Source organism: Drosophila takahashii, chromosome 2R (genome assembly GCF_030179915.1).
Source record: "Drosophila takahashii strain IR98-3 E-12201 chromosome 2R, DtakHiC1v2, whole genome shotgun sequence".
Classification (NCBI taxonomy): domain Eukaryota; kingdom Metazoa; phylum Arthropoda; class Insecta; order Diptera; family Drosophilidae; genus Drosophila; species Drosophila takahashii.
Window position 1 is genome coordinate 39,290,422 of NC_091679.1, and position 22,161 is coordinate 39,312,582.

At 39.4% G+C, this 22,161-nt stretch overlaps 2 protein-coding genes across 2 annotated transcripts; one reads left to right on the forward strand and one right to left on the reverse strand.

Moving 5' to 3' along the window:
- Positions 1–8,004: 8,004 nt before the first annotated feature.
- On the forward strand, positions 8,005–10,373 carry Pgm2b (Phosphoglucomutase 2b). Its single transcript, XM_017138304.3, has 2 exons — positions 8,005–9,025; positions 9,365–10,373. Exons 1-2 carry the CDS (start codon positions 8,098–8,100, stop codon positions 10,321–10,323), a joined length of 1,887 nt encoding a protein of 628 aa, XP_016993793.2. The 5' UTR covers positions 8,005–8,097; the 3' UTR covers positions 10,324–10,373.
- Positions 10,374–19,143: 8,770 nt separating this feature from the next.
- On the reverse strand, positions 19,144–20,767 carry hui (hase und igel). Its single transcript, XM_017138301.3, has 4 exons — positions 20,710–20,767; positions 20,564–20,640; positions 19,586–19,838; positions 19,144–19,523 (listed from the first exon to the last, which is right to left on the reverse strand). Exons 2-4 carry the CDS (start codon positions 20,622–20,624, stop codon positions 19,169–19,171), a joined length of 669 nt encoding a protein of 222 aa, XP_016993790.2. The 5' UTR covers positions 20,625–20,640; positions 20,710–20,767; the 3' UTR covers positions 19,144–19,168.
- Between the last annotated feature and the right edge of the window lie 1,394 nt (positions 20,768–22,161).

Below are 22,161 nucleotides of genomic sequence, written 5' to 3' on the forward strand. Positions count from 1 at the left end.
AGTTGAAAACGTTACTCTGCACTCCGTGAAATTGAATTAAAACCGGACGAGGGGTGGCCATTGCAATCCGGGCGGAGTTCAAAATGTTTTCCTCGCCCAGGGCGACGGAACACGGGACTTAAGCGGCATTAATTATGACACTGAGGGGGAGGAGAGTTGAAATGGGGGAAAAGGCCCAGTACTGCAGACTGAGCCCATATGTATGCTCCATATTTCCCCCGCCCCCGCAAACAATCCACATTGCACTGTCAACCTGGCAAAATTTAATTGACCAACTGGTAAGTAGGAGGGGGAATTTCTGACCGAAAAGGACGACGACGCAGGGCCAAAAGGACGACTTTGCACAACTGACACAGTGAACGGGTGCTGGAAAATCGGATAAAATCGGGTGGAAAATGCAATGGCATAACGATAATTCCGTGGCCAGGATACCTGCCTTTAGGCCTGGTCCTCCACCTATTACCTCTCCCAATCCCAATCCCAATCCAGTTCGGTCCCACCTGGGAGTGCACATTAAATAATTACCGCAAATGGGCTTGGCGATAATTTTTGCACCAAAGACCCGCCGCAATAACAACAATAACGGCAAGCTGGAAAATAAAAATGTAATTGTAATTGCGAAAACAATAAACAAATGTGCCGGACTGCATCCATAGTTGCACTGGGGGAATACAAATTCCGTCAGCATTATAAAAAAACGATGGGTTACTTAATTGGCCATCTTACGAAACTCAAAGTTATCTATAAAAGTAATAGTTTAATTACAATATTAAATTTTGTGGTTTATGTTCCTGGATCTTAAAAACACTGTTAAGTACCTAAGCAACAATAATCTTTAAATATTAAATAAAACTATCATAACTATTAAAATAATTAAATACTTTATTTACTCTAAATTGTATAATACCTATAAAATTGTGTATTTTATTTTCCTAGATCGTGAAAATACTTTTAAGTACTTATGCAACAATAAACTTTGCAAATATTATATTTTTAGAATTCAGATTTATAGCTTCATTTTTATCTGCTTATAGATTGTAAAAAATCAGAAAGATTTATCCACTACCCATTATACCCTTTTTCACCTGCTGCTTAGGGTATTAAAAATTGTATTTAATTAACGCCACCGGCTGCGCTTCGATTCTGTTGCATTCCTGTGTGGCTTTCAGGTATCCTGGGTTGGGAGTTCGAATGGAGAATGGCAGGATGGTCGAGGGGGGTCGTGGTTGTCCATTTAATTTGCATTTGCAGCCAGTTCATCGAACAATCGCTTTAAAGCGAGTCAACCCCTTGGCAATGACAATTTACTCCCAGGCGGGCACTTCTTTCGAGGACCTGAATTATCCATTGCCAACTCCCAAGGCGTTCCTTTCGCACTGGCTACTTAAAAATGCATGACCAAGGCGAAGAAAGCACGCCTGAAACCCCTTTCGCACCTACAAACCACCGCCAGTTGTTCCATCATTTACCAATTAGTTAATTTCCATGGCTAAAAGTAGCTGAGAAATCTTTCGAATTTTGAGTACAAGTGTCTTTTAATTTCTTATTAGCGGTTTATTATCCCCGCGGACATTTGGGCCATTAATATGCAGAGAGGCCCAGGCGGCAGCGCGGCCGAAATCATTAATTTTAATGAGCCTCGAACAGCCAGCGAAAGTAGCCCGAAAAGGATTATGGTGCTTGAGCATTCGGTTAATTACTTAATAATTTGGGCAGGTGTTATTTTTGGAAAGTCAATTCATAGGGCGCCCGGAGACCCTGGGCGAAAGTAATTGGATGCTGTAAAAGGTAATTAGAACTTTGGGGAATTAAAGCAAGGCATTTTTGGATTTGTTTTTAGAAAAGTTTGCTTTGAAATTCAGATTGTAAGAAAAAAATCTTAGAAAAAAAGAGTTTAAAAAAAAAAAAAAATGGTATTTCAGCCTAGAAGGCTTGGGTCTTTTTGCAATAAAAAAATATTATTTTATCCGAAATGCTGCCAAATGAATTCCAAACATAGAATGTTGAGCTCGTAATTCAATTTTAATCAATTAGCATTTTAATCTGTAACCATTGATAATTTTTGAAAAAAAATTATAAAAAATTCAAAAAGGTCTTTTTGATTGGTCAAAATTACGTTTGAAACCCAGTAAAAAAGGGTATTTTTGTTTTAATCCTTATGTCTACTTTCTGACCTAAAAGATTTGAATATTTCTTTGTACATATTTCACATTCAAAACAAAAACTTCGTTTCAAACAGTTCCTATTTCAGCCAGCATCAATCAGTTAAGTATTGCCACAAATCGTTTATCCCCAAATCGAACCAAAAGTGCAGCCTTTGAGATAAAAAAAAACTTGTTTAAGGCCCAATCACTTTGAGTGCTGATCACGATCCGAGAACCAGGGGTTAAGGGGCCTGAGGGGTTAAGAGGAGTGGGATCAGTTCGACGGACAGAAAGCGAGTGGAACCATTAATCCGTAATTTGCTGCTTGTGAAGTCGGGCGACTAAGTAATAATTTTTAATAGGAAGCCAATGCCATAAATGGTCAATAGTTGCCACTCAGTTTTTGCCGCTGTCCCGCTGAATTTTGTTTTTTATTTACTTCATTTTTTTCCTTTCGGTGTGTCTGGCGATTTTAGCCTGATCCCTGACAAAAGACGGGAACTGATTTTGGCTTTGATGGAATGCCAAAATCGATTCGGAAATTCGCGGCACGTGCAGAGTGGCGATCAGAGGAAATCTGGCAGCCAAAGTATAGGAATACTGCAGCTCCTATTCCTCTGCGTAATTTATGAACTTTAATTGCTGGCTTTTATAGAAATGGATTGGTTGGGGCTATAAAGCATTAACAGTTAGAGACGCTGGCGACACTTTTAATTGATTTTCTACTCTTTTGATTTAATTTATGAACTGTTCGCCATATTCGGCGGCCCGCTGGCCGGTTAAACATTTAATCAATGTTCGAGTATCTCAAATCTGCACTTGCCAGCCCGTCGGCCTTTCAGCAAGTTTGCTTATAAATCTTATAAATATTTATGAGCCAGCCCAGCCAAAGCTAATGACAAAGTGATAAGGACAATTAAGGAGAAAGCAGCTGCTGGCCAGGGCCACTTCGGTACTGAAATGTGTCACCAGAGTGGACTCTATAGATGGAATAGTGCGTGAGATCGTGAGAAAAAATATGTTTAAAAAAATTCAAATCTCATATCCAAATTTTAGTTTTCCTAATTTTTTAAGAGTTTTAAATACCATGAAAAGATTTCAATTTTAAATGGTTCGAATTATTATTATTAAATAGCTTTAGATTTTACGTAAGAACTTTAATCCATTTATTGCTTAGAAAAATATTTCAAACACATAAAAAAAAAGAAAAAAACCCTTTTTCTTAATATTCAATTTCGGTTTAATTTTTTTATTTAAGATACCCTTCGTGTCACGATGCCATAACCCATCAATGCTAGCTCGTTCATCAGCGATCAACTTGTAAACACGACGAACAAACTGCTGGCTGTAAAATATTGCTGCATTTTTGATCACTTGTCATCCCTGCATGATGGACGATCGCAGCAGAACACAGCAGCACATCTCATCGGTGAATTTGTGGCCAGTGCCTCTCCAGATGCCCCCAATTCCTGAAGACCCTTCTTCGCCTGGAAGAACTGAAGGAACTGAAAGAACAGCTCCACTTCAGTGGCACTGCCAGTCTGAGTCCGAGTTCGAGTTTGAGTCTGAGGAGAATTCCGCAGAACCTGTTGACAACACTTGTGCGACAAGCGAAACGATCTCGCTTTTTGCCTCCGCTATTTATTATGTTTACTAGTGCCTTCGGCCTCGGCGATTCGATGGTGGAAAAAAGTGCTGGCCGAGGTGTCGATATCGCACAATGATTTTAATGATGGGATCGAACCGAAACCGCTGGGCACAAAAAAAGACACTGGGTCGAGCGGCCTGTTGCAGCAAATCGCTGAGATGCCAATGCTGATAATCAATAATTTTTATATTTTTGCCACACCGCCGGTCGGCTTTGCAATCCAACTCAAAGGAGTCCGGATATTTGCTGTGTCAGCTCACCCTTTGGCCAAAGGACAGCCAAAGGACATGACAATAATCCTTAATTACAGCTCACCCAGAGCCATCGAAATTCGAATCATAATTGGAGTTCAATGGAGAGGTGGAGATTTGTAATACAAATTTTGTATTCTTACTTTTATTTTAAAGAAATTAGCTATAAGCGCATTAAAATTTTAAAAAATATTCTAACTTACATTCTTCGTATAGTGATTTTCTGCGTACAATTTCATAACAACCTACCATATATAAACAATTATTTCAGGAACTGGAATCTTTTATACTTGCACAAGGCTCTGCCACATCCAACAAAATCTGAGTTCATAAATCAAGTGGAAGATGGGTTTCGATAAGGCAAGTGGCTCCACAATGCTTATGGAAATGTAATCATTTCTAAACATATTGTTCGCATAACAATTTCTTAAGTCTGTCAATATTTTTTTTCTGTTTAAGAAGCCTTGACTCTCCGAATGTCTGAATTGGGGAGTCTCTTTCCATTATGCAGTCACCTTTGATTCAACGTTTTGGTATTCCGTATGCAAAACAAATTGACAGCCAAAGCGAGATTTCCTTTCAGGACTTTTGGCGCAAACACTCGATGTGCGATAGTGTCAAGTGGAAGGTCTCCTGTGACTACGACAGACTTAACTTAACCCTTTCAGGGGGAGAGCAATGCCACATATTCTTTTATTAATGTCAAAAAAGAGTAGTGGTACATTTTTGCGTGGAAAAGTGCCAACAATTCCATCAAAGTTCAACCCTTTGAGTGCTGAATTTTCCTGTCACGTCAAGAGAGAGTTCCCCTGTCCTTACTTCACACATTTTCCCCCAAAATGAAAACATCGAAATCGCATTCAGCTGATTAGGTTCGAGGTGTCGTCGTCTGGAGTGGAAATTGGTAAATTCCATTGGTAATGGTGATTGCGAAACCGCTTACGACTTGGCATGGAGTGCACACAGGATGGAATCAATGTCGGCAATTAAAAACCTGGCCCAGAATTTCGCAACTGGAGGGGTAAGGATATAGGCAAAGCAATTCCTGGAAAGACAACTTGATGTGCAATAAAACTGGTGGCTTCTGCGAGCCAAAAAAGGAGACCCCCAGGAAATGGCGGTTGCGAAATTGGATTTCTGACCCTTTGGCCAGCCATGTGTGAAGGTCCTTTGGCCATTTCTATTTGCATCTAATACATAAACATAATGCGTTAATTTCAAAGGAAGCTGGCAAGGAGAAAAAAATATATGCAAACAAACGAAAAATATTTCCTTTTTTTTCTGTGGTTGGTAATCAAATTTGCGATGTTGTTTTTTTCTTTCCTTTTTTTTTTTTGACTGGCACATCTTACTGAATTGCTTGGCCGGGTAAATTCCCGGGGGATTTTTCGGGGGGTGACCGCAGGACAGGACACAGGACATGAGCGATACAAATAAACAAATGATGTAAATTTCATTTTCCAGGACTTTGAATTGCTCAAATATGAAAATATGAAAAGCCAGGCCCTTAAATAAATTACAGTAAATTTATTTCGCAGTCGAAGGTGATTCTGAAAAAGCCCGAAACTATTTGGAGAGAGACCCCCTTTTTATGGGAAATATTAGATTCATCAAAGTTCAGGAGATTTGCATTTATTTCACATTTGTCAAGGACCAGCTGCTGCCAAAAAGGGTCTTAAATGTCAGCCTCATCATCGGACTGCCGGTGCAGACATTAAAAACCACTTTTCGAAGCCGGAAAATCCTCAAGCTGATTGGCATTAGCCAAATACGTATGGAATGGAAATGAAAATAAAAAATGTCAAATAATTCCGAGATTCACGCAGAAAATGTCAATTTCAATTTGAGGCCCTGAATGAAATGAATGATTCGGTTTTAATTCTGGCGGAACGTAACGCAGGTTGTCCTGGGGATTTTCCGGGTGGTGAGTCTGGCTTTCCCCAGTCGAAGATGGAGTTTTTCTTTTGGCACGGCTGCAACCATAAAATGCTTTAAATTAGCATATTAATAGCTTCGATAGCGTTAGTTTATTCGACTTGAAAATCAGGAGATCATACGCACATACTCATCCTGCCGCACAGGATACTCGCGGGTGCCATAAAAAATTCACACAACAGCAATTCTGCAGCTCAGATCCCAACGATTAAAATTATGCAAACGCATTATCTGCGTAGCCTGCATTTCGGGATGGAATGAGTTGGGAACGTATCTAGGGAGCCATGGGCCGTAAACACTCAATATTCGTTGCCGCAGGATCTGATTCTTTACGAAAGTAAATTGCCTAGGCAGTCTCTATGCAAATGTGGAAATCGCACGGAGCACTTAAAACAAATCCAGATAGAGACATCTGGGAAAAAGCGGGAAAAACCTATTAGAGTTCACTTACCCAGAGGTTCATAAATCAAGTGCTAAGATTGGTTTCGGGATACGGCATGTGAGGCTAGCATACTTATGATGTTTTAATTGCTCTATGACACTTTTCCTGGACCTTATATTTTTTTTGGGAAAATTTGTTGTAAAAAGGATTATCAACAGCAATAAATTTTGAACAAAAAAACTAAAACAATATCCAAATATGAGTAAATCAAATGTGGCAGAGTTTTGGAAATATCCCATAAATTTCTTAAACGTTTAAACACTTGTTCTGAGCTTATCAATATAATGATTTGAATACCACACAAAATTTTAAAGAATGTATGGTGAATATGCACATTTATAATGAGATATTAGACAGAATAATTCATTGTATATTTATTTTATGAGTAGTATAAAAATTACCTCATAACTCATTTATAACTTAAAGGCTAGAAATGTAGATACTCAACTATTTTTAAGGACTATCCAACGGACACAGGTCCGTTAACTTCTCAACTTCCCTCAGTTTTCATGGGGGGATTGATGATTGGGGGAGGGGCTTTTGGATGGGGCAAGGATGTTGTATAGAGTGCAGGACAATTACCACAACCGCCGGCCGGGAAACTGCAACTGTGTGCGCTTTGCCTATCTTGCTGCCTATTCAAGTGTCCATTTTTAATTAACACTCTGACAATTTGACGCGAAATGCATTTCGAGTGAGTGTACAAGTGAGTGTGTGTGAGTGAGTAACAACGTGTGTCCGTGTGCAAGGACTAATACTAATATTGCTGCCACTGCGGCAAAGGATGCATATGCATGCCGATGAGCCTTTGGTTTTGTGGGGAGCTGAGAGCTCTGCGCTGAATGTTTAGAATGCAATTGACGTGTCAGAGGGCAAATGCCCGGGGGCAGGGGCGTACGAGGGGGCGCAGAAGGGGTCAGGACATCAGACAATAAGGGGGTGTGGCTGATAAATGTTGCATGCGCCTGTGTAACCCAATTACCGCTCTGCAAATTACCCACACCGGGTCCACAAAGGATTCCTGGAGTTATGGGGGGCAGGTCCACAACATTCCTAGACTCGCTTTGCATAATTGATGACAAATTGAAATCATGTTTATGGCATTCAGGCTGGGACATTCCATAAAATATATTTTACATAGATTTTGATGCGGACAGTCTTCGCCTCAAACCCATCAGGACTTTCCCTTTTCCTCGACTTTTTTGGCCTGCCACATACATTCTATGCATAGGCCATAAATCCCGAACTGGCCAGGCCAAATCAAATGGCCAATGGATCAATTTGCGGTTGATGGAGCTTAGCCGCTTGAGTCTTCCTCACGGGGCTCGTAAATCGCAATGAGTGGGGGCCATAAATTTTCAATTGGTCAGTGGCCGAGGAAAGGGTGAAGTAAAGGACCTTCCAAAATAACAAAAAAAATCTAGCTGATATTTAAGGACGATTTTCCCAAATAGAGGTTAATTATATAAAAAAAGCAAAAGTTCCTAAAAATAGCATGTACAAAAATTGATTTCTTAAAATTTAACGACTATTAAGCATTAAAATAAATTAGTAAACAATAGGAATCCAAACAGATTGTAAGAACAGGGAGCTAAAACTCATCTTGAAATTCAAATTGTAAGTTTAACATCTAAAATTTCCGGCTAGCAGGGTCATCTATTGAATCTCGGCCACAAGATGTCCATCACGATGAAGCGAAAGACGGTGATCTCACCGACAGAACTCCTAAAAACCCTCGAGTTGTCCGGCGATGAGGACCTGGACCTGCAGATCAAGAACTGGGTGATGTGGGACCGCAACGAGGCGACGCTGCACCAGGTAACCGAGGCGGTGAAGGATCAGGACTGGGAGGCTCTGCGGGTGAGGTTGTGCCGCAGGATCACCTACTTGGCCACAGGTTTGAGGGGCGGAATGCGAGCGGGTTTTGATTCCTTGAACGACGTGGTGATCATCGAGGTGGCCCAGGGCATCTGTGCCTACCTGCTCGACGTCTATCCGAGCATCCAGAAGCGGCAAACGCAGGGCGTTGTCGTCGGCTACGATGGCAGGTACAACAGCAAGCGGTTTGCCCAGCTCATTGCCACTGTGTTCCTGAACAACGACTTCAAGGTGTATCTCTTCACCCGGATGACCCCGACGCCCTTTATTCCCTTCACCATTGTGACGCTCCAGTGTCTGGCGGGGATCGTGGTCACCGCCTCGCACAACCCGAAGGAGGACAATGGCATCAAGGTTTACTGGTCGAATGGGGCTCAGGCGATGGCTCCGCACGATCAGCGAATTCACGACTACATGCTAAATAACCTGGAGCCAAAGCCTTCGTCCTGGGAGACCTCGGTGGTACTCGATCACCCGCTGGTCGAAGATCCCTATCGTCAGATATACCCGCTGTTCTACGAGACTCTCAAGAAGCTTCTGCCGCCGATCTATCTGGAGACCAACGAGTGCAGCCAGCTGCGATTCATCTACACGGCTCTCCACGGCGTGGGTTATCCCTTCATGAGGGAGGCCTTTTACCAGGCGAGACTTAAGCCAGTTATTCCCGTGGTCGAACAGAAGGATCCCGATCCCGAGTTCCCCACTCTCAACAAGCCAAATCCAGAAGGTGAGTAATGGTTAAACAAGATTTAGGAAAGTCGTATTATAAGATTGTTTTGGGTAAAATTAAAATTATAATAAAATATCTTTGCTTAAGGAAAATCGTATTATATAAGTGTAAAATGGGATTAACCACTATTTCGTTTTGTTTAATTCTGATAAAAGTAAGTAATCTTTCCCATTAAGGGCCGTTTTCTCGAGTGCCGGTTAAGATAACAGCTAGTTAAACAAAGTTAATGACTAGCTTTACTTTTATATATTACATTTTTCTGATTTTTATTTTCTTTTATTTATTTTATTTTATTTTTTGTATTTCTTTAAAGTTTTTTTTTTAATTTTATTTTAGAGGGCAGGGAAGCCCTGAAGCTGGCCATTAAAAAAGCGGAGTCGGAGCACTGCACCCTGGTGCTGGCCAATGATCCCGATGTGGATCGCCTGGCCGTGGCGGAATTGGATCCCCGAGGTCGCTGGAAGCTGTTCAATGGCAACGAACTGGCCGCTCTGTTGGGATGGTGGGCCCTCGAGAGCTACAAGACCAGGACACCCAAACCGGCTGTTCCAAACTGCGTAATGATAGCCACACTAGTGAGTTCGCGAATCCTGGCAGCAATGGCGAGAGTAGAGGGATTCGTCTTTGTGGAGGGCATGCCGAGTTTTCCTTGGATGGCACATAGAGCATTAGAACTCCAAAAATCGGGTAGGATGGTACTCTTCGCCTTTGAGGAGTGTTTTGGCTATATGTTCGGGATGAGCCTGCCGGATAAGGATGGCATTGGAGCAGCCATGCAGTTGGCCACCATGGCTTGTTATCTGCGGAGCACCAGGAATGTAACGCTGATCGAAAAGCTGAGGGAGATCTACGATACCTATGGTTATCACTCCTCGATCTCGTCACTCTTTATGGCCGATAGTCCGGATACAATCACCACTATCTTCGAGCACTTGCGCAACTTTACTGACGAAGGAGGTTATCCCAAGTGCATTCTGGATGAGGAATTCGAGGTGGTGCATGTCCGTGACTTGACCACCGGACTGGACACCTCCTTCGGCGACGGAAAGGCTCGTCTGCCCGTGAACCCCGAAGCTCAGTTGATCACCTTTACGTTCACCAATGGTTATATGGTCACCCTTCGAGCGGCTGCCAACGATATCAAGATCAAACTTAATGCGGAGATCTGCGGTTTGCCGGAGGAGAAGAACTGGGATGAGCTGCACGAGAAGCTCAACCGGATGACCAACGCCGTCGTGGAGGAGTTTCTCCAGCCCGAGGAGCATGGTCTCACCGATTCTTCAGTAATTCAATAGAACTCGTTTTTTTAAACAATAAAGGACAATTAAACATACAAATAAGAATAAAATAGGAATAAATGAATTAAATAAGAAACTAGAAATAATATGCTATGGGATTTGTGATAAGGTAACTTAAAAATTACATTTTCAAAAACATTTTAGATATTTAAACTAGATTTAAAATAGTAATAGGAAATAGGACAGTGTAGGCTTTGTTTCTTGGGTTAAGGATCACCTCTATTTTATTTAAGAATGTATTTTAATCATAAAATCTATAACAACGTTCTTGTTTGTCATGATTCACTGAACAGATTTAAGGGAAACCTTTAGCTTTGCCTATTAAAGTGCGGTGAAAATGTCTTAGGTGAAGATGGGGAGCTGGAAAAGCCGCAGAACGCCAATTAAGCGTACACAGAAATTGCCAGCCATGTGGGTTATGTGAGCCAAAAAAGAAGAAGGCCAAACATGGCCATCATCATCATCCTTTGTCTCCTTTGCCACCGCACACAAACGTATTCGTATCTGTATCTCTAACCGAGCGAAAGTATCTCGGCAAGACAAACACTGAAATTTTATAGTTTGCCTGCTAATTGCACTCTGGGGGTGCTTTCACCTCCCACACCGCCCCCTTTCGAGGCCGCTCCACCCCCTTGATTGTGTGGTAATCGCTTCCGATTGTGCGATTCAGCAAAAGTCAGCACACATAATGAAAACAGTGATTAAGAGTTGGCCAGGCCATCATAAAAGTCGTTTGGAAGTCACTCACAAGTACGAGGCTTATTGTTTCACTTTGGTTTTCGGGGTCCTCATTCACATACATATCGTACTCGTATTTGTTTAACAGGTCAAACGGAATATTTCAATAGCTTAAAAACGTAGAGTGCTCAGGTAAACACGGCGATGATCCCCGAGGTCGTCGTCAAGTCAAATTTCATTCAAGACAAAAGGTTGGCTCCCACATCCTTCTGATATACTTGCCTCTTCCATGTGGCCATTAAATTTTCCCTAAAATACATACTCGAACCGGGATCCAAACGCACACGAATTAAATATTAATCCCTGTCGACGAGTGGGTTTCTTGTTTTTTTCCTACTCTTTTTTCGGATGGGTTCCGCCACGTTTTACACGGTTAGTGGCGATGCGCCAAGGTTAGTGCATTATTAAGCACTGTTTATGCGACATTAGGAACATAAAAGGCGACCCAAAGTCGATGTAAATAAGACACGGGCCCCTGGCAAATCAACAAAATAAAACGAATGTCCCACATGTGGGTGGGTGGGGTTTTGGGTGAGCTTCGAAAATTTGGATACTGCCATTAAAATAACTAAGGGGCTTTTGGGCTGTAAAAGCGGAAATATGAAGTGAGATATGTTTATGTATTGGGGATGGATTTTTGGTGGATTAAAATATAAAACTTAAGATATTTTAAAGAATATTTTAAATTGAACGTTTCTTAAAATATGTGATGTTGTTTTAAGTAAAACATGTATTGAAGAAATATTTAGTGAGAAATATTATTAATATTTTTTAAGCCAGATGAAATTTGATTCTCTGATTTTTTAATAATAAATATAATTTTGGTTTTAATTTTTTTTAATCGGCCACATGATATATTCCCGTTTTGAACTCGTTGCAGCCGCACAAATTGAATAATAATCCGTTTGCTATGCACAATACCCTAACAATTCACATTCACCAATAGGATTTTGAACATCCTGGCCTTGTGGCACACATATGTTGTGGATATTCTGTTACACCAGCCCGGCTCAATCCGAAGTCCGTCGTAATGAGGAGCGACCGTAGAACCACCCCCGGGTCCTCGAATGGCTACAAAAAAAAAATACGGGGTGCCATGAGCACTGGGACAATAGCATCTTAAATTCGCATTCGAAATGAAGCGAGCGGTGGTAAATTGATTACGTGCCACTTGCTCACATCATCAATTTCAGTCCATATGCGCGAAAATCCTTTGACTAACGAGTGCCACAGGACACAGGATCCCCGGCACCCACAAATTGTTAGTTGACACTCGAAATTTCTGGTGTTCAGCATCGTTAATTAAGAGCATTTGTTGACTTCCGGAAGCGGCGACCACTTATTTGCTGTTTGTTTTTCTTTACACCCGATTTCCTGCGGTTCCGAGGGAGGCAGTTTCATGATTTTAATCAGAGGAGTATACATGTTGATAGCTGAGTGATATCAAGTGTGAGACGCTTAAATTTTTTTACAAAAGTTAAGATTCATCTAGTGGAAATAACATTACTCCTTTGTGAACTAAATTATTTCGGAATTTTTGGATATATTCTGTTTTTTATTCTCTTTTTTTTAAACACTAAGAGTTATCTTATATTTAATTCCTATTTCTTTTGTTGTGTAATAAAAATTGTATAGTCTTATAAACTATCAGAAATAACACCATCTACGGAAATTTTTTTGAAAGTACAAGATTTTTTTAATTAACAATTCCTTTCAAAATAATAAGTTGTAAAGCTTTTGTAGTTATAGAAATATAAAAAAAAATTTTAAAGAACAATAAATTAGATGGTAAACTATCTAATTTTAAACTATCTATTTACCCTAAAATAAATTTTGAAAATTTTGTTTAGAGTTCTAAAAATTGTAATCATAACTATTCTAATTTGTTCCTCCCATTTTTTGTAAATAAATAGTTTTTATGTCTATAATAAATATTAATTCAATCAATAATTCATCAGTTTCATGGCAGCTGCAAGGATCGTCGTCCTTCGCGTTTTCCCCCTCACTCCCTCTCGCCGCATCTCTTTCTAACAATTTGTTTTTACTGCTTTATTGTTTTCGTTTTTGTCGCATAAAAATGACAACAAATTAGTTTGGCTGCCGTCGGTGGTTTCCCGCTGGGTTTTTCACAGTTTTGTTCGATATCCGTTTGTTTGTATTTCGTTTGTTGATTTTTTTTGCCTGTCTTTGCCGACTCTGTGTCCTTGAGTGCTGGCCAATAAATTATGTGAAGGATGCTGTCACTGCAGCGCCTCACTCCCCTAAAATCGTCCAAATCGGGCGGGGTTAAGGCTAGGGATCGGGGTTTATTTTCGAATCCGGCGAGGGCGCGACGTGTTTTTGATTAGCTTTATTAAATATGCAAACAATAAAAATGCTGTCCTGTTTTTTCCGACTTTGTTTTTGTGCACAAAAGTGTAAAATTCGTCGGAAGCTTAATTGCCGGAACATTTCTATTAAATAAACTCAAAGGTAGATGCAAAAAAAAAACGGAAAAAAATCATAAATTTAATATGCATTGCTTACAGTCTTTCCGTAGAGCAGCCACAACCCTCCGGATTTCACGGTAAACAAATTGCTTGTAATGCATTTTAATTCTGTTTGGTTTTTTTCGTCTGGCTCCTGCAATAAATAAAATTTTTTTAGACCGATTTGAAGTGAAAAGTGCTCATAATTTAGCTCAGAGTCTTGGGTGCGACTAACAAATTTACATTATTTTCCCGTGTGCGGCAGCTGTATGAATATTTGAATTAAAGGCTGTTTTTTTTTTAGCTTGGCCGAATGAAGCTCAGAAGTCAATTTGGTCACTTTCTTTTTTGCTCCAATTTCTTTTACTTCTAGTCACCAATAAGAATCAACTGTTGTTTCAAAGAGCAATTTGCAGCGACTAAGAGAACGACGAAACAGAGTCGAATCCGAAGAGAATTGCGAACTGCTTTATCGACGGGCTCTTAGTTGAACAGCTTATTGAATGCTTTTAAGCGCTTGTTAATTTTAGGGATTTTTTCACCATAAGATTTGATAGCTCATATTATTATGATGTATATTATCATGATATTATTATGATATATTATGATGATTATGATGTTGTTATTATCTTTGTTATTAGTAATTTTTATATTCGATAGATTATAGTTAAGTTTAATTACCTGCCTTTTAAAGAGCATACTTTCATTATTAGTTAGTATTATTATTATTGAGTCTTTTTCTCTAATCATTTCTTTTTAATTGCAAACAAACTTTAAAAACAATACTTAATATTTCACCTCACATTTATTTATTAGCAAATAGGCAATATCCCAAAAAAGACTGAAATCTAAGATTTAATGTTTGTTTGGTTAGTCGTTGCATTGTCATCCATTTTGAAAAGTGGGTTCAATAGAAAGGGGTCCGAAAAGTGTGTGGAAATGTGAAAAAAAGAGTTACGAGAAATGGAATGGATGAGAAAATGTCCCAAGGGAAACGCAACGGAAATCTATGTCTGCATATGGAGATGCTATTGCTCTTATCCCTGCTGCTGCGTTGTTGTTTTCATTACAGTTGCCATTATTTTGGGTGGATTTTTCACCCTTTTGCAAGGACACTACCTTCCAATTACCCCCCGCATGTGGAAAAACAGCAACAAATAACTGAAGCGTCAGAAAAGTGCACATATTGCATGAAAAAGGGTTCATTAGCAACATCAATTAAAGTTGGAGATCCGAAACTCAGTTAGGAAGGTATAATTATATTTCAAGGGTTATAAATGGGTCGGAAATTATTTTAAACATTATTAATATAATATGGTTCCCTCAAAAAAGTTTAGGTTTTTGGTTTTTAATGGGTAGCTAGCAAAGTTTATAAAACCTTTACTTTATTTTTGTACAAAAATAAGTTAATTATTTAAATAATAGAACCTTTTAGAGATAAACTATATCTTAAAATATTTTAAGCTACTTCAACGTATCTTCAATAAATTCAACAACGTCTTCTTCATCCTTTCAGATCTTCATCAGTTGTTTGCTTCCACTTTTTCCATCCATTATTCCCAGCAATTCTGTCAATCTCCCAGGGAAAGGGGAAAGCTCTCAGGCCTTCTGTTTTCCCTCTTTTCGACTGGGTATTGTTTAACAATTAACGGAACAAGTTGTTTAACTTTACCTAAACGATTTAAGTCAACAGAGCTCTTTACTCTGCCTCCTTCACTCCGCTTTATCCTTCATTCACTCCGTGGACCGAATGTCCTCGTCACTTGGTCATCGGCGGAAAAAAGAGGAGTGATGCCAGTAGGCAGTGAGTCCTGGCAGTGCTTCCGCTTCCGATGACTGCACAAATCGTTGGTCTCCTTTTTTGCAGCTCCATTTACATTTTTTTGCCAGCTTTTTTCCTGCTCCTTCCTGATGAAATGACAGAAATTTGTCAGGAAACAGTTCGTTTTGTTTGGTTCTCGTTTGGCGGCACTCACCTGACCCACCTGCCCATCTCACTGCTTCTCAATCTCTTCCGCCTGAACCTTTTTGTTTGCTTTGGCTTGAATGCCAAAAAGTGCTTAAGACTACTGCTCTTCATGGGCAGAGATAAACTGGTGCAAAAATTACTTGTATGAAAAGAAAATAATATGAAATCAGGCTTATTTTGTTTTCCTTTTCCCACAAGGTTTTAATTAAAGGTTCCAATTAAAGTTTTTTAACAATCCAAACTTGCAAAAAACAACATATATTTTATAATTTTAATATTTTCCTAATTTAAAATATAATTTAACAATATAAAAAATTTATTAAATAAAAAAAAAATAACAGTCATATATAAAATATTCCGATTTTTTAAAAGGCATAAGGTTTTTGTCCACTTTGTCGGCTTAAATAAAAAAATGGTGGACTATCCATATAAAATTTTATTATTGTAGACTAATCACATGTTATTAGCATATTTAATTTTCGTTTCTAGCGGAATCTTTTCTTGGAGATAATATCTTAGATCCAAACATTAAATGCAGTTATACATATTTTTAGAACTTTTACCCCCTAAGGAATAATTTATAGTGACTCCCATGAACCACAGCTCCTTGCATTTCTGCCCACCCACAGTCTGTGGAGGGATTCCTGTGGAACTGGCAGCGTGCGGCTTCAATAATTAAATTTGCGACATTTCAACGCTCCAGCGATCAATGGAATGGAATTAACTGTTGTCAATTATCCGTCGCTGCTTTCATGCCTCTAAATAGCAAATGCTGCAAAGGCAAAAACCGAACCAGAAGCAGCGAAAAAGCAAAAGGCAAAGCCAAGAATTGCCGACAATAAAATGTCACTTGATCGCTGCATTGGCGCTCGTGTCCAACTGAATTTAGGCATCGCCGGCGGTGGTCACTCTCTGGAAATCGCCAATGGGATCGGAATCGGGGGGAGAGAATGATGTGTAGGTACACTTTAAAAAATTAGGAATAATAGAGCCAACACTATATATATCTGAAGTGGATATCATTAGCAAAATATTAAAATTTTGGAATTTGTTGTTTAAAAGGTACAAGTAATACTGAATCCTTTGAAGTAATAAAAATTTGTATAAAAAATTAACTTTCTTTCAAAATAGAAAACACAGAAAATTGTAATTTTGGGTATTTTCATATTTTTTTAAATTTTTTTCTGTGTAGCCAGGGTAGATGGAGAAGAGGCTGGGTGGTGGTGGTGCTTACCTGACCAGGTGGCGTCGATCTACCGCAACGCTTGGCCACACAAGACGCTTAATTTGTTGCAAGTTGTCCGCTGTCTCCGCTTGACTCCCCATCAATCAGCAGACGATTCTTCAACTGGAATGGTGCAAGAACAAGCAGAAGAATCGCTTTTTGCGACAGTCCCGTTTCATCGAAAATTCAGAGCACGCGAACTGAAGCATGTTCTTTTGATTTCCCTCCTTATCTATCTCTTTGCATTAAGCTTTCATTAAAGTTCTAAAAAGCCTTTAATTCTTCATTAACTAAAGCCAGCTCTTATATCAACCATGGTTTGCCAGATGAGTAAGCTCTCTAAAAACCGGATTCTACACATGATTCAACATTTTTCTTTTTCGCAGCCAAAGTCAAAGGTTCAATCATGCAATAATAAATTGTATGAGCCATTAACTAAATTTAGTGATTTCTTATGCTTAGAAATTCGTAGAAAAGGTAAGAAAAACACGCAGAGGAAACGTGAACTTTAATTACAATTAGTGTGTACTAAAAATATACCATTATGTTATGGACTTTAATGTTTTCCACTTCCAAAAACTATTTTTATTTGCATCTTTGTTTTATTCTTATAAGTTCCACTGATATACCGATTCTCTTAAGAAATGCACAAGTCCCTGAGGATATATAGTACAAAAAAGTCTTTGAATAATCATAATTTATGCATAGTTGAAAGTTTCAAGCACTTATGATGAATTAATCTCTCTAACCGAAACATCCTTAACCTTCTTGTGGCCCTCCCCTAATTAACCCTTAGCCGCGCTCCACACATGCCAGCCACTCTAATGAAAATCTATCGCAGTCGGCGCAGGTCTCGCTGAAAAAGTAAATTCATTACACTTTCCCAATTATGTGAGATACATTTTAATAATGGAGGCGGGAAAACCTCATCTTAATCAAGTAAATTAATAGCAGCGAGAAGGAGCGAGTTGCCAGTCAGAGATCAAAGTAATTAATTATAATAATTAAAAACTTTTTGGCAGTCTCTGCCTCGTTCTCATCTTCGCACTGGAGTTCCCACAAACTTTTCAACATTTGCATGTGGTGGGAGTGTGAATGAGCAAGAGAGAGTTGGATGTTGTGTTCAAAAGTGCGTGCACCTGTTGAGATTTCAGCAATTCCCCAAGCAAATCCCATATTCACATCGTGTTCGGTACTCCTCCGACTACCTTTTCCGACTTTTTTACCCCATTTTGTATCCCTATTGTTGAAAATTGTAGTTTTTGTCACAGCTCCTTTTTCTTGTTTTTAGAGTGCACTAGTTTTTAATCATCGCTAACAGCCTTGGAGGCTGTGAAATTCCGCTTGGCTGCCCTAATACACTTGAAGCATTTACCAACACTGCCTGCCACGCCCCCTGAAGCACACCCACATCCGCCCGATTAACCCTCACGCCCACCGGCAATTGTTTGTGCCCAGCGGTGCAGGAACTGCGCACTTCTCGCCGTCCCTCTTTCACTCACAGTGGCGTAAGCAGGATATTTGTGCTAAGAATCCCCATTCAGAAATTGTTTTACATTTTTTGGGATGATAATAAATAAAAGTAAAATTGTAAAATTTAAGTGTTTAAAATAAAGTAATGCATATAAATGAAATAATGTCCATTTCTCAAACACCCAAAAAAAATATTTACCATGAATTTTAAAAATTCATATCTAATGTTAAAGTTATTGTGCATTTTAAAACAATTTTGTTTCATGTAGTAAATTTACTTAAATTTAACTTTATAACTTTTTGCTATAGTAGAAGACAATTTTTTAAAATTTATAGAAACAATTATCATTACTTAAATATTTCCTATAATTACGGTTTTAAAGGAGTTCTATACCAAAAATGTAATATCCCCTTAAATAAAAATCTACAAACGCCTCTGTGTCACTCACTCCCACTATCCATCTCTTTTTGCTGCGAGATTAAGCTTGAACTGAAAGAGGATGAAGGATATAGGATGCAGGTTACAGAAAAGTGCTTGCAGGATATGGAATGTGGGATGCAATCATCTAGAGTGTGCAAAAAAAGAGCACTTCAAAAGTGGGAGCGACAGCAACCGCAATGAATAACATGCGACATCTGCAATTGGGCGTGGAAGTGCGCCCACTTGGAAGCAATTAATTGACCCAACCAAATGGCAAGCGAGAGATAAAGGGAGGTAAGAAAAGAGTTTAGTAAGGGTGAAAATATCTTGAAATCTTGAAAATAAAATTGGCTTATATATTCTGAGCTCTACCTTCCAGTTCTTCTATGGTTTTGATTAAAAAATAGCTAAAACTCAATTAATTTATTGAGTTAAATTAAATTCCACCCCTTTGCAAGTAAAACCATGCGTTTAATTAATTTACTTTACTTTAATTTATTAAGTTTTACTCCTTTACACTCGAAAATCACTAAATTCTAAGAAGATTCTTAACCAGAGTAATTGTCCTCGGTCTTCTGGAGGTTGAGGACACCGGACTGATCGGTGGCTCCATGGATGGTGGTCACCTTCTGGTTGCCATTGGCATCGATAGTGGTGACGGTCTGGTGGACTTGGGTGGCGGGAATGGCGCCAGTTCCGTAGCTCTGCTGATAGTTACTGGTGCTTCCGTATCCGGTGTTGGTGTTGATCGAGGAGGCGGTGTTATAGGCGGGGGTGTTTGCTCCAGCGTTATAGGCGCCGTTGTTGTAAGCACCATTGTTATAGGCACCATTGTTGTAGGCACCGTTGTTGTTGTAGTTGCCGGTTGCAGAGTCCTCACCGAAACGGCTATCAAAGCTTACGCTGTAAATAGATTGTGACATTCATAACTGATACTATTGATATTTCCATTTTTTTAAACTTACGCAGCAGGAGCAGCCGCCTGTTGAGTGTAAGATGAGCCTGCGGATCCGGAACCATCGGCATTTTGAACGGAATGCGAGGCAAAGGTGACGGTGCCGCCATTTCCACTAGAGGAGGAGGAGGAGGATGAGGAGGAGGACGAGCTGTAGGTCTGGCGACGCAGGCGCCTCAGCAGATGAGCATTCACTGGGTGGACATCAGACTGGTGACCCTGAGCATCCAAGGTGAAGAAGGCACGGGGCAGGAATTGTCCAGCTACAAAAAAATAATATAGAAAGTTATTAATTATTTATTTATTCTGTCATCAAAACTATGAGCACCACAGTATTTTGCGGTTTGTGGGCGTCAGACGGGGCGTGGCACCTTGATGAAACAAACTTGCGCTGCGCAGGAATATTAAGTATCTGCATTCCTTATCCCGACCTTCTAGCTTTTATAGTTTAAGAGATCTCAGCGATCATACGGACGGACAGACCGAGATCTACTAGGCTAGTGATCAAGAATATGTAGCATAGCGAATTTATGCCTGATAAAAATTTGTTTTAATTTTAAAAATAAATAACAATTTGGTAATTCCACTGTTTATGCATAAAAAGTCCCGAAAGTGTGCTAGCAAACCAAAATCTGCATTTTAAGTGTGAAAGTTTGTCCACTCTCCAAACGCGTGAATGGCCAAACCTAATGCGAATATGAATAGCTGAATTATTCGAGAAAAAAACAGAAACTGATGTGCGGAAAGTTTCGGGGGGCAAACATTGTCGCAAAGTTAATGAGCCAGCGAATTTCTCAAACCAGTTTCGGGTTCCGGATGGGTTCGATAGGTTTTTGGGTATTATTAACATACCCGAACCCGTCGACCACCGACTTGTTAATCAAATTAATAATAAACATGATAGCGCAGCCTTGGCTGGCGATGATGTAATTGTAGAACCGGCCCTAAGCACTCCACTAATTATAATTACTCATTAATTTTTACTCACCGGAAGAGGCCGAAGCGGCAGTAATCGCAAACAAAGCGATGGCAATCACGGCGTATTTCATTGTGGAGCGGGGGAATCTGTGAAGACAGTTTAGCACTTAGTAGGGGTATTTCACGGGGGGATTATCTCTATAGTTTAGCACTCACAAAGACGAACGAAAGACTGAGGCAGCAAACGCGTGAAAAGTTCCAAAACGACTAAGCTCGCGGTGCGGCTGTCCGGCGCTTTTATATGGAAATTTTCAGAGCTGACGTAGTGCGAACCATCAACATCATTATCATCTAAAGGTGGAAGAACAAGCAGAAGCCGTCAAACAAGCAGAAGAGTTGGGCAAATAACTCCACCGGTAGAATCAACAATAAACAAAAGAAGCCAGGCTATTAAAGATTTTTAAAAACCTGCGGCTGGTGCTCATAAAAATAAAGTTAGGCCCAGTGATTCATAAGCCTTAATATAATATCACCTCTCTCAGTTGACTTTCCTCTCTTTCTTCTTCGGCAGTTTGGTTTTTCTCACGAATAAATCCCCCAAAAAGTTAATGATAATAAAGAATACATGACGGAGCTGCAAAAACTGGCGAACTGGGAATTTCTGTTCTGTTTGTTTTCACTTTATTTGGCTTTCGCATTATATATGTGTTCATTCGACTGCCTATGAACGAGTCAAGCTGTTTTGGGCCAACTCGTGTAAATTGGCCAAGTGCCCTCGCTCTTCCTCCTTGTTGTTAATTTTTGCCCACTCTTCGCCTTGAGCTTTGATTTTGACCCGATTCGTGTTTGATCGAACAAGAACTTCTCCATTCTTGCTTTTTTCTTGGGGCAATAACCTGATTACAACGTGGCCAACACCTAAGATACGGAGTATCAGAAATACAAATCGTATATTTGTCTGCGAAAAACTATTAGTTTTGCTTAATTTGTTTAATGGCTGGCATGCGACTACAAATTATAATAATATATGAATTTTAATCGAATTTTGCTGGGGTTTCTCCTCGCCATCTGTTAGAAATTGAACTGGTTTCGGCGGGTTTTTGTTTGTTTTTGGCCAACAAAATTAAATCAAATCTTGTTATTTAACTTTACATTATCATATATATTCCAGGAAATCCTTCAAGTCATAACCCAACTGGTTTTAAGATTAAATGGGTTGGTTTGCGGGACTTGCTAAACATTTATAAATTATTGTTTTAATTGGTATAAAAATATATACTTAAATTGGTTAGTTTAAAATCATTAAAATTATATAAATATTGTTTTTTTAAGATATTAAATGTCTTTTATCTGCCATTCCCTAGTACTTATATTTCACTTACAACCCTCATTTATAATTTTTCCGAATACGTCAAAAATTCAATTCCTTGGATTTATATTAATCTTATACAAATCCGCAAAATTTGTTGCCATTTGTTCGGCATAAATATTTTTGAATTTCGCACACGTTCTGTTGGCGAAAATATGTACAAAAATTGAATACGAAAAAGAGGAAGATAAGACCTTTTTCCGCAAAAATGGTGACAGAGCAGAATGTCCGCCGCCTACTCGGAAAAATAATCCCCAGCCGATTTGAACGATTTATTATTTGGCCCAGCCAACTCGGAG

What these genes read in the sequence shown, in the direction of transcription:
- Pgm2b (XM_017138304.3), top strand. Translation starts at nt 8,098, where the DNA reads ATGTCCATCACGATGAAGCGAAAGACGGTGATCTCACCGACAGAACTC. An exon ending in CAACAAGCCAAATCCAGAAG is followed by an intron (nt 9,026 to 9,364) that starts GTGAGTAATGGT and finishes ATTTTATTTTAG; the next exon opens with AGGGCAGGGAAGCCCTGAAG.
- hui (XM_017138301.3), bottom strand. Translation starts at nt 20,624, where the DNA reads ATGAAATACGCCGTGATTGCCATCGCTTTGTTTGCGATTACTGCCGCT. An exon ending in TGCCGCTTCGGCCTCTTCCG is followed by an intron (nt 19,839 to 20,563) that starts GTGAGTAAAAAT and finishes ATTTTTTTGTAG; the next exon opens with CTGGACAATTCCTGCCCCGT. An exon ending in CAGGCGGCTGCTCCTGCTGC is followed by an intron (nt 19,524 to 19,585) that starts GTAAGTTTAAAA and finishes ATCTATTTACAG; the next exon opens with CGTAAGCTTTGATAGCCGTT.